This window comes from Hibiscus syriacus, unplaced genomic scaffold (genome assembly GCF_006381635.1).
Source record: "Hibiscus syriacus cultivar Baekdansim isolate YM2019G1 unplaced genomic scaffold, ASM638163v2 tig00111105_pilon, whole genome shotgun sequence".
Lineage (NCBI taxonomy): Eukaryota > Viridiplantae > Streptophyta > Magnoliopsida > Malvales > Malvaceae > Hibiscus > Hibiscus syriacus.
In genome coordinates, this window is record NW_024062987.1 from 3,313,642 (window position 1) to 3,331,142 (window position 17,501).

General features: G+C 34.8%; 1 protein-coding gene across 1 annotated transcript; it reads right to left on the reverse strand.

Annotated features, from left to right (window-relative positions):
• Nucleotides 1-466: 466 nt before the first annotated feature.
• Nucleotides 467-17,279, reverse strand: LOC120153953 (squamosa promoter-binding-like protein 9). The gene is made up of 4 exons (XM_039165811.1): nt 17,269-17,279; nt 1,975-2,373; nt 1,242-1,381; nt 467-1,130 (listed from the first exon to the last, which is right to left on the reverse strand). Exons 2-4 carry the CDS (start codon nt 2,331-2,333, stop codon nt 508-510), a joined length of 1,122 nt encoding a protein of 373 aa, XP_039021742.1. The 5' UTR covers nt 2,334-2,373; nt 17,269-17,279; the 3' UTR covers nt 467-507.
• Nucleotides 17,280-17,501: the final 222 nt, after the last annotated feature.

Sequence of the window (17,501 nt, forward strand, 5' to 3'; positions counted from 1 at the left end):
GTATTTGTTAACTTGTGATTGATTGGTTATATCTCCTTTGTTCCGTCCCTGTGAAGCTGAATTCTCGAGATTCTTTGTATCCAGGTTTTTCTTTCACATTTGCTTTTCTAGCTCTTTTGCTCTCGAAGTTGGTCTTGACGGCACTCATGTCATCAAAACCAGACTGAATTTGTGAGTCGAACCAGTCCCCGGTTCAGTATATATAAAATTCTATGGAAAAGCTTATCGGAAGGTAATAAAACGGTTGGCTAACACCTTTCTATTTAGCATGTTTTAGCCTTACACGTACACCAAAAAACGGGGGATTGTTTGGGTTTTCATTGAACTCCTACTTGGAGTGGAAATCAGATGCTGAAAAAACTGAAAACTTAGTTTAGGCACATAAACAAACCAACATTTGCATTCGCATAGAGCGGAAATCCGAAACCATCAACACTGAAAAGTACACGACATAAGTTCAGCCACAACAAAATACCATCATCCACAGTTATGAGAAATGCAGCAAACCTAAAGAGTGTGGTGACCATGCTGCATGAAGCTGTAGTCCATGTCGGATAGCTCAAGTTCCATGTATTGCCTACTGCTTTGGTCAGACAACTGAAACCCACCGTAAAACTGACTGTTAATAGGCTCTGAGAACTGTGCCAGACCGAGATGAGGCGGTGTCTCATGAGAACTACTACTGGAGTTGTTGCCTTTGAAACCCCAAGAGGCGTTTGAATAGGGGTTCATAACTGCACCATGAGGCATTGCTGGTTGAGACACAGGAGAAGAGACCTCGGTATTTATCATGTCGTTTATCCCAGGAGACGATGCCTGATTTCTGGAGCCCCATGGCTGCTTTGACAGAAGAGAGAGAGCACGGTTTGAATCAACAACTCCAGTTAAGCATTCTCCCGAAGGAATCCCAGCACTAGAAAAGCCGGTCTCGGCTGGAGTTCCCTGCAGGAAAAGGTTCGACGAAGGATTCTCTGAATTGTTTTGCCATGGATTTGGAACCCATCCTGTAGCCCTGTTGTGGTTTGCAGATATGTGTTCTGATGATCTTGATGTCGGCCAAACATCCCTTCTGGAAAGCCTCGGGTAAGCCGTGAAATCCATGATAAAGCTTCCACCTCTATTGCCGCTTTCTGTTATAATAAGCACATTAAGTATCACACAGTAAAGTAGAAACTGCATCATTCCCTTTTGATTTACCTACCAAAGAAGAATCTTAAAAAAAAAGATGACAATGATCTAACCAATAATAGATGACCAAAGCCTGCCATAACGAGAGGATAATAATGATCCCGGTGGTGGTTTCCTCCTTCGCTCATTATGACCTGCTAGCCGTCTACGGCAGCTCCGTTTCTCTTGATCAAATTCAGGAAGCTGATGAAATCTGAATAGACACTACCACATAGGATATCAAACCAAACAAAGAACTAGTAGATGGCCATACAATAAAGGATGGTTCTTCCTTTTGCAACCCGAGATGGCAAGAAAAACATAATTCGTAAAAGCAATTACAAGAATAGCTAGCATGCAAGGAACTCGAGCATTGTCTAATCTGCCATCACCTAAAATCGTTCATCAGTACATACAGAATCTAAACAGCTCTCAATATATGTCCCTAAAGTAGAAAGCGTTGAACATTGTGACAAAATCTAAACAATTTGCCAAAAACCAAGTAATTAACCAAAAATTACACTCATTACTCATAAAAAGTCCATACCCCTTCACTAGAATAGGCTCCAGCAAATCCAAACACAGAGAATCGAAAACATCAAGCAACAATAATAATAAAAAAAAGCACTAAGAACCCACAATACGAGCTCACTTTATATGAGTTTAAAACAAAGAAACAAGATATTTGGATTAAACAGCTGCCGATTAAGAACACTACAAGCTCTTCAACGAACTATTACTATAATGGAAAAGGCTAAAAAAATATTGGGAAAATGAGAATGATAAAAGCAATAGATGTGGGGTGACCTGCTACACTGCTGACAAAACCTTTGCTCAAGACCAGCAACAATGACTTTAGGCGCCTTAGAGTGCATACCACAAACTTTATGCCTTGAATAGTAAGCTTTTGCATCACTCAGATCCACTTTGCATCCTTCCACTTGACATCTTGGAGGTGGAGCACTCTGCACCATTCCACACCTGGGCTTCTTACCCGACCCGGATGAGCTTGAAGACCCGGGACCTGGTTTGGTATTACCAACACCAGCTGCTGATGTACTCTCGAAGTAGATCTTTTGACCGAATTTCAAGCCGTTGAGCGACTCGGTGGACGAGTTGGTGGAAGAACCACCTGAGTCTGTCATTGAGCCCGAACCCATCTCCATGAGCTCTGTCTACTGCCCCTTCATAAGCTTTTTTTGTTCGCTTATTGTGGGTCATTTTTCTTATCTCACTTTACGCTACACAAACACCCGGCGTTTTTCCGGATATATCAACTTTTTCAATTATTTTTTCTTGTCAGCACTCTACAAACTATTTTTTTTTGATCTAGTACTTTTTGTAGTAAGACGCGTTCCTGTAACGTACTTTACGTTAATTTAGTGTCACGTGGAGTAAGACGTACCCCTGAAAAGCGTCTTATGCTAACTGGATACACGTGTGTAAAGTGTGGTGCAGGCGTCGCGTCTTATCTGCAAATCAGAGACGCGTCAGAAAGGCGTACCCCTACGACGCGCCTTAGGTTTAATTACCTACCTACCCTGACCGTTCACACCCCATCCCTCCCTATAAATACCTCAATCCTCGATCAATTTCATCACACCAAATCCTCTCAACTTCCCTCAACTTCTCTAAACATCTTTCAAATACTTTTATATTCTCAGTTTAAGGTATATTCTATTATATTTAATTTATTTAAGTATTTAAATTATTTAATATTGTATTTAATTAAATTTTTTACAGATATAAAATATAAGGCGGTCTGCTTCGCTTAGATGGAAATCATATATCTCGATATTTTGTTGATACATTAACATTTTAACGTTTTAATTTAATTTAAATTAATAGTAATAATTTATTTATTTAATGCATGATTATTAGTTTAAAATTAATTTTTGTAATTATTTATATTTTAAGAGAGATACCGTATATTAGATATTTTTATTAGGAACCTTAAGTTAGTGATATCTGGCTGTGCCATGTCGTATTTAGTAGAGGCTGAATTCGGTCACATAGGTAGATATGAGGGTCACTGTAAGATAGAACTAGACCTTATTGCTGTCTTAGTGGTGCGGTGGAGGTCGGAGACCCACGCATTCCATATTACGTGCGGAGAGTGCACTATTACACTTGAGGATGTTTCAATGCACATGGGGCTTCCGGTGGATGGAGATATGATATCGGGGATGGTACACGGTTCATAGACTGCTTTGTGTCGGGACTATCCCGAAAAGTTTTAACGTGATCGGATACCGTTAAATTGATTAGATGCCAATTTTCGGGAGTTGAGCGAGGATGTCTCTGATGATGAAGTTAAAATGTATGCACGGGCATGCATACTGCAGCTGATAGGAGGGTTGTTGATGTCGGAAAAATCGTGCAACCAAGTTCACTGTATGTGGTTGCGACATCTTGGCGACTTTCATCTGGTCGGATCACTCAATTGGGGCTTGGCAGTTTTGGCTTTCCTGTATAGGGAGATGTGTCGCGCGATTGACTACAGAAAAAATGCTATCGGCGGATGTCTCCTGCTGCTGCAGTCTTAGGCGTGGTATCGATTGCCCTTTTTATGTCCCGTTGTTAAGAACTGCACTCGATGTTGCCATACGGATTGTTCGTTGACACACCTCGGTACATATCGTAAGGAGTTGTGGATGAATGTCTCCCCATTATGGCATTAAAATTATTACACATTACTGTCGTCGGACTGTCAACTTGATCAACTTGTTCATCCAGCCCATAGTGGGAGCTTAATGACTGACCCCGAGCAGCACGCACTTGAACAAAATTTGCATACATCTCAATAATGGCGTCTATATAATTACTTTGAGATTCAACCATCACTTCAATATCATTATTGTTCGAAAGTTCGAACGTTGTATAAGTTAATGGCAACAATGATGTTGGAAATCTGTACTGCAACGACGACATTCTTCTACTACTTCCAACATGAACCTTCCTCAAAATCTTCGTTATCAGCTCCTCAAGAGTTATGTTTCTCTTAAATGATATTTTAACACGTTCATTTGATACGAAAACAACGTTGGTTTCATCTTCTCGAATTTCACCATCATAATAAACAATAGCTGAAAGTCGCGTCATTCTTTGAGTTTAAAAGTGCGACAATATTATATCTGAAAAAAACAACTGAAACAAACCTGATTAAATAAATAATATATGAACGAAAATATAACAAATAGTATAATATTTTTTCAAATAATCATAATAAATAATAAGTATAATAACAAAATTATAACAAAATTACCTTATCACGAAAAATCGAACGAACTTCTAAATCAAATATAAGAAGATTGTCGGAATTATTGACTCGTTGAGGGAATTGTTTTAATTTATAAGTTGAGAAGGGAGATGTGAAGAGTTTACTGGGGGAGAAGGGTATTTATAGCCGAGAAAAGTTGCTATAATTATACAAGGCGCGGTATCTGCACCACGCCTTATATAATTGTATCAATTAAAGCTAAGGCGCGACCCCTTCCCCGCGCTATATATAATTGAATTAAAGGTCAGACGTGGCCCCTTTCCCGTGCTATTACCCTACGTGGCGTAAGGCGTGCCCCAGAGACTGCGCTTTACACACGTGGCGCCAGATCAGCGTAAAGCACGTTGTAGGGGACGCGTCTTATTGCAAAGGGTGTTAGATCGGGAAAAATAGTCTGAAGGGTGACTGACAAGGAAAAATAAATGGAAAATGTGATATATCGGGAAAAATGCCCAAACACCCCCCAAGAAAAAAAAAAATTTGAAAGGACCTGATTAGAACAATATGATTTTAGTGCTTGAAATTTAAAATTGAATTATAACTTTGATCTATGACTTGAGGACTTTTGCCATAATTAATCCAATAAAAAAATAAAGATGAAAAATAGGAAATTTTATATTAAAAACATCAAATAAATAATTATTTAAAGAAATAGAATCTCCAAAAATTATTTGGAAGAATAACCCTCATATCGTCAACATCGGATTCGCGTGTTAAATCCTTGCACCCTCTGACACACGAGATACATTCGATGTGGACGTACTTTCCAAGTAAATCAATAAAATATTTGGATAAAATGACCTTGAGCATTGCGAAGGGCGAGGTAGCCTCTATTATCCAAAATATCGTGAGATTTATGGGGACATTGCGACCTGCAAAGCACGAGGTTCTTTTGAATTCCGTATAACAACCTAATTTGAAATGTATAAATTAAATGAATATAATAAATAAATATACATTTTACAAAAATAATTATAATATATTTTGTATATTTTGAAATAATGAAAAATTATATGTGTACAATATTAAATATAATAAATAATTAATAATATTATAATTATAATATATTTTGAAATTTAAAAGATAAAATATGATATCAATCTCGCATCTTACAAACCACGAGGTACTGTGAACGAAATAAATTTCGTGTGTTTTCAACATAATTGACATTTTGCAAAACTCGAGTTGCATTTAAAACAACGCTTCTTGGGGTGCGAGAAGGGTTATAAATAGGGCATTCCACTCTTATTTATCACCACACTCATCCCTTTCATATATTCAAATAATCAAATATTTCATATCATGACAGTGAGTTTATTGGAGGCGAAATGATGAGGTAAATTAATTAATATATTTTTTTACTATTTATTTATTATTTATTTAATTTATTTGTTTTGGTATTTAAATAAGTTTTTAATATTTATATTTCGTAGAAATATGAATGTGTATTAGAGTGTCATATAAATCGTGTGACACCAACCGATGCAGATATTATTGATTATTTACATTTAGCGGGTTTCAGATATATCAGTAGTATAACTGGTGATGGTGTGAAGTTGCATAATCCACTTATAATTGCGTTGACGGAAAGATGGAGACCAGAGATGCACACGTTTCATTTACCGTGTGGGGAGACAACTATTACCCTGTAAAATGTTGTATTTCATCTGGGACTGCCAATTGATGGAGTAGCTATTACTAGTGTTGTCAGCGCCCATAGAAATGTATGTGAGGTGTTGCTCAGAATTGATCTGTCTGATGATGTACGCGATGGTGGAAAAATAAAAATTAAATTTTTAGATGAAAATTTTACGAACCTATCCCAAAATGCGAAGCATGAAGTGAATAAGGTAAATATAAATGTTTTTATCTATGAGTATTTATTAATATTTTTATTTATTTATTTGAAAATTAAGTAGTTATATTAATTTATTAATTTTTTGAAGTGGTTTGCTCGTGTACATATACTACGAGTTATTGGGGGATTTTAACGCCAGACAAATCCCGAAATAAAGTGCATATGATGTGGCAAAATCATTTGTAAAATTTAAGTGATTCAAGAAATATAAGTTGGGTCGGCAGTTTTAGCATTTTTGTTATGGTAGATTTGTAGAGCCGTATATTTGACTAAAAATGTCATTGGATGGTGTTTATTGTTGTTACAGTCATGGGTTGGATCTGAATGTCATTTTTATGTATGCTCCTTAAAACAAGTGTCTCATATGAATTTTCGTTACTTAAGATGTAAAAAATAATTGGTATATATTTTATAGTATTACTAATTACTAACAAATAATACAATTATATAGTATTAATGATAGGTGGACTAATGAAACCTATCACACCCACTTATTAACACATCAACGAGACTTTATGTAGGAGTTATAGAAATGAGTTGTCAATCCCTTAAGTTAAGAGATTCTGTAATTATTTTATGTTTTTCAATCCCTTATTTCAAGGAATTACATCTCCTAGGATTAGTTTCCTTTCTTAGAGTTTCCTAGTTTATAGGCATAATTTGTATATAAATATGTAATATGTTTTATTGAATGTACACAAGAATAAAAATAACAAACTTGTCTGTTTTCTACACAGTTTGTTTTCTACAATTGTCTGTTTCTATAGTCTGTTTTCTACACAGTCAGTTTTCTACATGGTATCAGGTTAGAATGATCAATCCGATTTTCGCTTCTCTTTAAATCAATTCCTATTCAACTTTATTTTTTCTCATGGCTAATCCGGATCCCTCAGCATCCGAAATCACTTCCCAGACTAGCCCCTCTCAATATGATTTTCAGATTTCAAATTTCAAATTTTCAAAGCAACAGAGGAAAAATCACCTTTGGTGTGAACATTGTAAGAAGCCAGGCCATATGATAGATCAATGTTGGAAGCTGCACAGAAAACCAGCCGATTGGCAGTCCACACGGTCCAGGTTTCAAAAGGAGCCTTATATTGCCTCTCAAGATGATTCCTCAAGCAGGTTTAGCAAGAAACAGATATAGAAACTTTAGCAGATTTTGAGCAGTATGAAAGTCAAGCCTACAAATGTAACTTATACTACTACTGATGGAAATAATCCATATGCTTCCTCGGTACAATGGATAATAGACTCGGGTGCATCAGATCATATGACAGGAAATATTGATCTCTTTGAGGAATATAGTGAAAGCAGCTTACCAGCTTCTATCAAAATAGCAAATGGTTCTCTCACTACAGTCAAAGGGAGTGGTTCTGTTACATTAAACAAAAATCTACTACTTCATAATGTCCTCTATATTCCTAGACTTGCATGCAATCTGTTGTCAGTCAGTAAATTAATTAAAGATTTTGGTTGTAATGTTGTGTTTGGTACTGATGGTTGCATTTTTCAAGCACAGGGCTCGAAGAGGGTGATTGACAGTGCTAGGCTGGGCAAAGGATTGTACACCCTTGGAGGTAAAACATCTCATAATCATGCCTTATCCAGTGCTCTTAGGAAACCAATTTTATCTTCTGATCTTAATACCAATAAAATTATGTTATGGCACTCTAGATTAGGTCATCCTAATTTTTTCTATCTTTCCAAAATGTTACCAAACTTATTCATTAATAAAGATCCATCTTTATTTTCCTGTGAAATTTGTCAAATGGCCAAAGACACCAGAAAACCATATATTCCAGCCAAATTTGAACCAACAACACATTTTTCCATCATCTATAGTGACATTTGGGGTCCTTTTCCTATCAAAAGTATTTCTGGGTATAAGTGGTTTGTGTCTTTTATAGATGATTACTCTAGGACAACATGGGTTTTCTTAATAAGAGAAAAATATGAGATTGATTCTCTCTTTAAAAGTTTTTATCAAAAAGTTGAAACCCAATTTGACACAAAAATCAAAATTCTAAGGAGTGACAATGGGAGTGAGTATTTGAATAAAACCCTTGGGTATTTCTTTAAGGAAAAAGGTATTGTTCACCTTACTTCTTGTGTCAACACACCTCAACAAAACGGGGTAGCAGAAAGGAAAAATAGATATTTTCTAGAGGTTACTAGGTCTCTTATGTTTGCTACTAATGCTCCTAAGTATCTTTGGGGGGAAGCTCTTCTTACAGCCACTTACCTCATCAATAGAATGCCAAGTAAGACCTTAGATTTCAAAATTTCTACTAAGGTTCTGTTTCAACTATATCCCCATTTTAAACATTTAAACTCAAGTCTTTCTCCTCGGGTGTTTGGGTGTACAACCTTTGTTCATGTCCACAACAGAGGGAAATTAGATCCTAGGTCCATAAAGTGTGTGTTCTTGGGCTATTCTTCGAGTCAGAAGGGTTACAAGTGTTACTCACATTCCACAAAAAAGACCTATGTCTCCTTTGATGCTATATTTTTTGAAAACCAACCTTATTTTTCAGGAATAGAAATTCAGGGGGAGAGTTACAAGAAATTTCAGCCTGTTCAAACCGATATTTCTTTACAACCTATCCTTTCCTTACCTATTACTGTCTCTTCAAAGCCGGCTAGCACTGTCCCAGTTCCTAGGGAGGGTGATGGGAATAACCTAAATAACTTTGATGAATTACATTCCTCCTTATCTCAACACTCTAGTCCGTGCAAAACACCTTCCATCACTATAAAAAATGCACCTAACAATGACCCTGAAACATAACTCCCAACCGAAACAACTCAGTGTTTACTCAAGAAGAAGGAAAGATATTGCTGAAGAAATCAGTCAACCTAGCATTTGCCAAGAACCAGATTCGGATCCTGTTGCAGTTGAAACAGAAGGTAATGATGGTTACCAAGAGGCTACTACTGTTGATCTTGATGACTTTTCTATTGCTATTAGGAAGGGGGGTAAGAAAATGCAATGCTCATCCCATAAATAAGTATGTTGCATATGGGAAATTATAGTCTACTTTCAGGGCCTTCATTGCCAGCATTAACACTGTGAAAATCCCAAGAAATGTGACAGAAGCATTTCAATCTCTTGAGTGGAAAAAGAATGTGGAAGAAGAGATAAAAGCGTTGCAAAATAATAAGACATGGAGTTTGACATATTTGCCAAAAGGGAAGAGAACTGTTGGATGCAGGTGGATATTCACAGTCAAATATCATTCAGATGGGAGTGTGGAAAGATACAAGGCAAGGCTGGTTGCTAAAGGTTTTTCTCAGTCCTATGGCATCGACTACCAGGAGACTTTTGCACCGGTTGCAAAATTGAATACCATCAGAATATTGTTATCAGTAGCTGTTAACATGGACTGGAAATTATATCAGCTGGACATAAAAAATGCTTTTCTGAATGGGAACCTTGAAGAAGAGGTATACATGGAGGTCCCTCCTGGATTAGAAGGAAATGTCACTAAGAAAACTGTGTGCAAGCTCAATAAATCCTTATATGGCTTAAAACAATCTCCCAGGGCTTGGTTTGATCGATTTGCTAAGGCTATAACATAGAATGGTTTCAAACAAAGCCAAGCGGATCACACATTATTTAGAAAAATTACACCGAGTGGTAAGATAACCCTCCTAATTGTCTATGTAGATGATATGATTTTAACTGGCAGTGATATAGAAGAAATATAAAAGCTAAAGATGAATCTTGCAAAGGAGTTTGAACCCAAGGATTTAGGGAGTATGAGGTATTTCCTGGGTATGGAAGTTGCAAGGTCCGAGGAAGGGCTGGTCATAAACCAACGTAAGTATGTTTTGGATCTTCTTGCAGAAACTGGGATGCTCGAATGCAAACAAGTTGAAACTCCAATGGAGCCAGGCTTAAAATTTTGCAAGGAAAGGACTGAAAATCCAGTAAACAAGGAAACCTACCAAAGGTTAGTTGGGAAGTTATTCTACCTTTCACTGACCAGGCCTGATATTGCATACTCAGTGAGCATTGTCAGCCAACATATGAGTGATCCTCGAGAAGAACATTTGGAAGCTATTAATAGAATTTTAAGGTTCTTGAAATTTACCCCATGAGCTGGACTTATATTTAGAAAAAATCAAGATAGAACAATGAAGGTTTATACGGATGCAAGCTGGGGAGGTGAATTAACTGATAGAAGGTCAGTTAGTGGCTACTGTACCTACGTTTGGGGTAATTTGGTGACTTGGAGAAGTAAGAAACAAGTTGTTGTCTCTCGAAGTAGTGTTGAGTCAGAGTTTATAGTAATGACTCTCGGAATATGTGAAGGAATATGGATTAAAAGACTCCTCACAGAACTGGACTTAGATGACAAGAAGAATTTTGAGATTTTTAGTGACAGTCAATCAGCTATGAGTATAGAAAAAAACCCAGTGCAACATGATAGAACGAAACACATTAAGATATACATACATTTTATTTATGAGAAGGTCAACAATGGAGTTACAAAACTGCAGTACATTCCGACGAAGAAACAATTGGCAGATATCTTCACCAAAGCCCTTCCACGAGTGACTTTTGATGAGATGTCATTCAAACTGGGTATATACAACATATATACACTAGTTTGAGGGGGAGTGTAGGCATTACAGAAATGAGTTGTCAATCCCTTAAGTTAAGAGATTCTGTAATTATTTTCTGTTTTTCAATCCCTTAGTTCAAGGGATTACATCTCCTAGGATTAGTTTTTCAATCCCTGTATTCACACATTCGACTCAATCATCATTTCAACAAATGGGGCAGTTCTCAAAAGGTTTCCTCACCGACGTCTTTGACCAGTTGAATTCACTACTGACACAATTAGAGACTAACTTTGGATCCAATATTGTTGAAAAGATGCTGTCGTAGAGCACATTCTTTACCGATCCTGGTTCCAGGGCCAGTGGTGGATCGATTCCATATACAACTGTCTGTCCTGATGATGATGATATTACTTAAGAGGAAGAGTCATCGCAATTACGTCTGTGTCGAACTCGTAGTCCACCACGATGCAAAACTGGGGTATAGACATTATTAGCTGTTATTTATTTCTTTATTCAAAACTGAAATATTTGTACTAAATTAAAAACTAAAATATTTATACTAAACTATTTTATTTTGAGTTAATCAAAATATTTTCAGTGAAAATTGCACCTTGCATCATGTGATATCTATAGTACGTTAGCAGAACCACGCATATTACAAAATTTGAGATACTAGGATCTTGTACCCTACAACTCGCGTTACTTGGAAATCGCGTCTTCCAATCCGTGAAGTTCTTGAAATAAAACAACGTAATTCAGTATTATCGGGCAACAACTCAGCTAAAATGACGAGGAGATAAAACCTTACTACTTTGGTATATTACGATGACGAAATGATCGGTGATGCATATCTCGGTGTCGTGTTTTAGTCCACACACATTGTGACAATAACGCTACCAATGAAGTTAACGTATAACAAGTTGATGAAGGAAGTGAAGAAAAATATCCCACATGATCGTGGTACAAAATTGTTATCATTGAAATATCGACTGCTGACGTCGTTAGAACCATTAACATACATGATATACACTGTTGATGATAATGGTGATGTGGATATGATGGTCAATGCTCACTTGCAATATTCATTTGGTGGGTCGATGGAGTTGTATGCATTGTTTTCTAATGTTGATTATGATACTAACGTGACAAGTTGGAGACCATTAGAGTTCAACTTTGATCTAACTGTTGACAGTCCAACTGTAAATTTGAGAAATGACTTCAATTTGTTAAGCACACACGGTACATATAACGATTTAGGTGCATCATCGTATTTGATTCCAAGGCATTATTGCATTGCTAGATTTGAGTTTGACTTGAACATGTCACTAATGCAACGATACACGTTTAACTTGTTCGATGATTTCTCATTTGGACGATATTTAACGTATATCCTTTTTGCGGATAACGCCTCAACACGTATAGAGAAACATTATTTTATTGGTATACGTGACGTTGATCTTGGGGAACCAATTCATGAGCGGTATCATGATCGTCGAACACCTGCAGCAGAGACTAACTTTGATTTAAACGAGGCTGAATTATTTCGCTTTGAGGGGGATCATTCTGATGAATAACCAATAAGAGAGCCTAACCCCGATGTTGATGAGTTAGGCTCATTCTATGAATAACAATAAGACCTTGACATTCCACCAGAAGCATAAAACAACAAATAATACGGTGCGACTACAACAGTTTCGCATGCTGCAATGCTTATTTCTTGTTACCAGCCACCATCGTACTTTACAACAATTGATATAGAAGTATTCAATGCTCCAAAATTTTCCCAATTATCACACATTGAGCAATACAATCAACATAGTGATGGCGATCTATATGTTGGAATGATTTTCATGTTAATATAATGTTTTGATTTTTCATTATTTATTTTGATTTGTTTATTGGTAAGTTGGCAATTTTATTTACTCTTATTACGAATGAGTAATATCGTTGAATGTCCCCACAAGAAGCAATGATGTAATTGGAGGGTTCGTGTATCATGATTGAAGACCATGAAAACCTTTGAAAACTCACAAAATATGTCCAACCACATACATACACCGCCAACATCCTGAATTAATATTAACTTAACATAGATGTCTTTATTTTGTTTCTCAAATCAAATTTACGTGTTATGGTTGCGACCTGTATTGCTTCAGTTACATCGCTATACGGGTACACAGTTGACTACCACAAAATATGATATGAAAGGTATCGGGCACAATAAAAATTGTTCAGCCAATAGAAAGAATCATACAATGAATTGCGACCATGGATTAAACTGATACAGAAACACATTTCGGGAATAGTTGTGAAATTGTAAACAGTCCCTGTGTACGAAAATGATCATGTTGTACAAGGTGTCTGCCAATTTTATCGGCTCTTTTGGACTTTTCCGCAATGCATTAATGTATTTCGACAAGAGTCAAGATGGGCGTCTAACGGTGATTCGAATGGGTATCTCTTTCAGCCCTTTTCGGTTTACCATATCTTTACAAAAAAATTATTTCAAATTAATTGTTTCACTTTTTATTGATAGGTTACACACAATCTGTACGTGAGTTTGAGGACCTGATGTAGGAATTGAGACACATAAATTCTAAGGGTTTCAACTACCTTGCTAGAATTCCAAAGAAGAAATGGCTCCGATCACTTGATGGGGGTAGACGGTATGGTCACATGATAACGAACTTGGCTGAGGAAATAAATTCATCACTAAATGAAGTGTGTCATTTGCCTATCATGTTCGTTGTCAAAACAACATATTATCGATTGGGAACCATTTTTGCAACCTTGGGAAGACAAACAACTGACTGGATGACAGGTGGCCACCAAATCCACCCAGACCTCCTCATAAAATTGAAAATATTCAAGCACTATTCCAAAGCAATGAGTGTCATCTATTTCTCTCGCAAAATGTCATTATTCTGTGTATCAGAATTTGCGAGGCTATTGGAATGCATACAACACAACACATACGTGGTTAATTTACGAGAAAAAACATGTGATTGCAAATTATTCTAAACTTTCAAATATATGTGTGCACACACAATTGTTGTTGTTTCTTCTATTCTGATACTCTACATGAGATTCGTTGACCAAGTTTACTTACTTGAAACTATATTCAATGTTTATGAATATCAGTTCCCTCCCAATGGAAATGAATGAGATTCAGATGAAGTTAATGATGAACCTGCAATACGACCAGATTATGCACTACGACGAAAAAATTGGTCGTCCATAGTTAACCTTGATTTTTTGTGACGAAAATTTGGTTGAACATCAAGAAATAACAAGACAACCAAAATTATGGTCTATATGTAGGAATCTCGGATACACGAATAACAAATGTCCCAATCGCTCAGGCTCACGTATCAATTAAATTGACTTTTTGCATTATTTTTTAATCAACAACACATACATATATATATATATATATATATATATATATATATATATATATATATATATATATATATCAACAAAGTCAAGATAATTAACATCACATATTACTTATATTTACAAGAAAAAAATAACATTTCAATATGTCTATCAAACTATTTTTTTTCTTCTTCATTCACAAAATAATGATTTCTAGCAATTTTCAACTTAAAATGTCATATATGTTGATATTATAGTCACCTTAAAGATAAATTGTAACACTACGCGTTTATAATTACAAATTTAAAAAAATTCATTTTCCCACCAGAAAATAGTATTTGAATAAAGCTATGAACACTAAAAGAAATGTAAGGAATCTATTGTTCTCGTACTTTGTAGGATGCAAGGTCTCCATAAATCTCACGATATTTTGAATCATAAAGACTACCTAGCATTTTACAATGATTTTATTCAATCATTTTATTGATTTACCTATAAAATGTGCTCATGTCGGATGAATCTAGGGTGTTAAAGGGTGTTAAAATTTATCATGCTATTTACCGACCTTAAGTTGTTTGATGTTATGATTAAAGTGTTATTTTTTTCAAATAATTTATGAAAATTCTTATTTATCTAAAAAATTATTTATTTGAAATTTTTAATATAAAATTACCTGAAAACTAGACACATGCCACTGAAATTGACCCCATGCCAGAAAGGGAGTCTACTCAGGAACATTTGTCTGTCACTTCAAATGTGAAATAAAAAATAATAAAAAGAAAAAGGAAATGACCTTCTAGTCACTTCAAATGTTAAATATCAGCGTTATAGAACATTTTTAATTAATATTTATTTCAATATAATCTTTAAATATTATTATGTAATTATCTTAAATTATTTTTAAAAAATTTATGCCTCGACTCCTTTTATTCACATACTAAAACATATTCCTCAAAAAAAAATTGTTTCCTTCTTTTTCGATAACCACTTTCTCTAAAAACGGAGTATTCTGTATTCATCAATTTTTGTTCTTTTTATTTCAACAAAAGTGATTGTTAAATTTTGAAAGACGTAAATTTTGTAAAATATTATTAAGAATAATATCTGGTATAATGAGTTTGATCTTCAACCTCGTTTTGGTTCAAACCAATCTTTTCTAATAAATTCGATGTATGTATATTTTATATTTCCAAATAATACAATGTAAAATAAATATAATGAGAGAATATTTTAATTTCATAATCCGCATTAAGATTTTATCACACGTTTTGTTGGCTTTTATAAACGACAAACGCATTCCATGTTAACTAATAACCCTACGCATTACTATTAACATATAAAAGGTTTAATAAATTATACACTATAAAGGATATTTTAGAGTGAATGATGCGACAATTTTCAGGGCAATATTGTCGGCAATTTGTGAAAATTTAATCGGAAGATTACGCTGTTTAAAAAAATCCTGCAAATAGATTTTTTGCAGTGCAGTACCGACAAACTGAGCACTGTAATTTCCAATGGTTACTAAAAAATTGAATGTTTATTTTAATCCTTTCCAGATTTGGGTGGCGTTCATCATTATCCTTAAATCAAAGCGGTACACTTTTCACTTATTGCTTGTTGAAAATAAAATTAGAAAATAAACTGGAAAACTTTTCGTCGGTAGTTTTCCATGGGACTCAAAATGATGAGGCAACACTTGCCGAGTTATTCTAATTTGATTTAATCAAAATTTAAATCAGATGAACCTAAGTTGAGTTCTTAATGAATTATTTGACGTCTAATTTAAAAAAGTTTGAAAATAACTTAGAAACAGTATTTTAATTTTAAAATTAAATAATTAATAATATTAATATTTATATTATGTTTTCTAAAAAAATATAATATAAAGTTTTTATGTATTTAAAATTTAAGTTTGAGCTTCAATCAAACTAAACTTGATAATATTTTAAGTTAAAGTTTTTTGAATTCGAGTTGAGTTTTAAAATTTTTAGTTTGTGAGCTTTCGAGTCGAGTCAAATTTAATTTTTTATTTCAAGTTCAAGTTGAACTTGACAATTTTAAGCTCTTGAACTTTTGAGTTGAGTCAAACTCAACTTTAAATTTTTTGAGTCAAGTCAAACTAGTAATATTCGGCCACAACTCAACTCGTTTACAACCTTAGTTTTCTCTATGTCATGATTACCATTTATTTTAATTTTTATTTATGAAAGAGTGACGAAACGATCCTTAAGTTTTTTGAAGGCTATAAGAGGGGATTGATCTAGGTTAATTTTAAAAGATCGAGTTTTGAAAAATAAAATAATTTGGAGTCGTCATCGTCCTTTCGGTTGGTAGGTGTTTGCGTGTGTGAATGCACTATGTCGTGGCATGCAAATTTGTGCAAATATACATAATCGAACAAGTAATACAATAGTGAGTGAATATCGTCTCCATAAGAATTGAAGGGATTTCCAAGTTAAATCAATGCAAAACTATAAACTCTAATGTATAAATATAGGGTGGTATGAACAATTGATGGAATATTATGGCAAAATAGCAAGTATAAGAGTGAAATGGTGTGGAAAAGTGTGAGGTATAGAGTGTAAAATGTTGTAACAAACAATAAATTAAAGTTTAAGAATGCTAAAGCAAAACAATTGAGAATTTGGGTATAATATAAAATAACTTGACAACCTCGTACAAACAATATACAATGAGGATAAATGGTGGGGTTACTAAGGAATCCTATGTCTTGTCTTCTAGAATGGTTCAAATATTTCATGCATATACTGCTCGATAGAGTATGCTACAAGTGTTCCTAGGCTATCTCTAGTAAGAAACCTGATAGTGAAAATACTACGACAATACATGTCGGCGTGAACTAAAACAAAATCCTATAAACAAATTACTACTCCTTTTAGTCGTTGAAATTATCTCCTTATCTCTAAGGTGGATTAGGGTTTTACTACCCAGCTAATCCCCATTGCTCACGGTAATCTTGCCTAACTCTCTCGAATATTAGGCATCAAACCTAGAAAATGACTAACTCTCGAAAGCTCTTATAATCATAAGTAAATAAATATAATGAGCAAAACAAATATATGACACGAAAATATAAACCATTCATTTCAACAACACACATAATTATCCAAAATAAACCATACCAAAAATGTTAGTCTATGGTGGGGTAAAAATCATCCAAATGAATAATCTATTCCATTACAAACCCACAAAAGAAATAAAATGAAAGCATAAAAGGAAGAG

Excerpts from the sequence above, each read along its gene's own strand:
- LOC120153953 (XM_039165811.1), bottom strand. The coding sequence starts at position 2,333 with ATGGAGATGGGTTCGGGCTCAATGACAGACTCAGGTGGTTCTTCCACC. Across the intron at positions 1,382-1,974 it reads TTTTGTCAGCAGTGTAGCAG|ATTTCATCAGCTTCCTGAAT; the intron begins GTCACCCCACAT and ends GTGTCTATTCAG. Across the intron at positions 1,131-1,241 it reads GCTTTGGTCATCTATTATTG|AAAGCGGCAATAGAGGTGGA; the intron begins GTTAGATCATTG and ends TTATTATAACAG.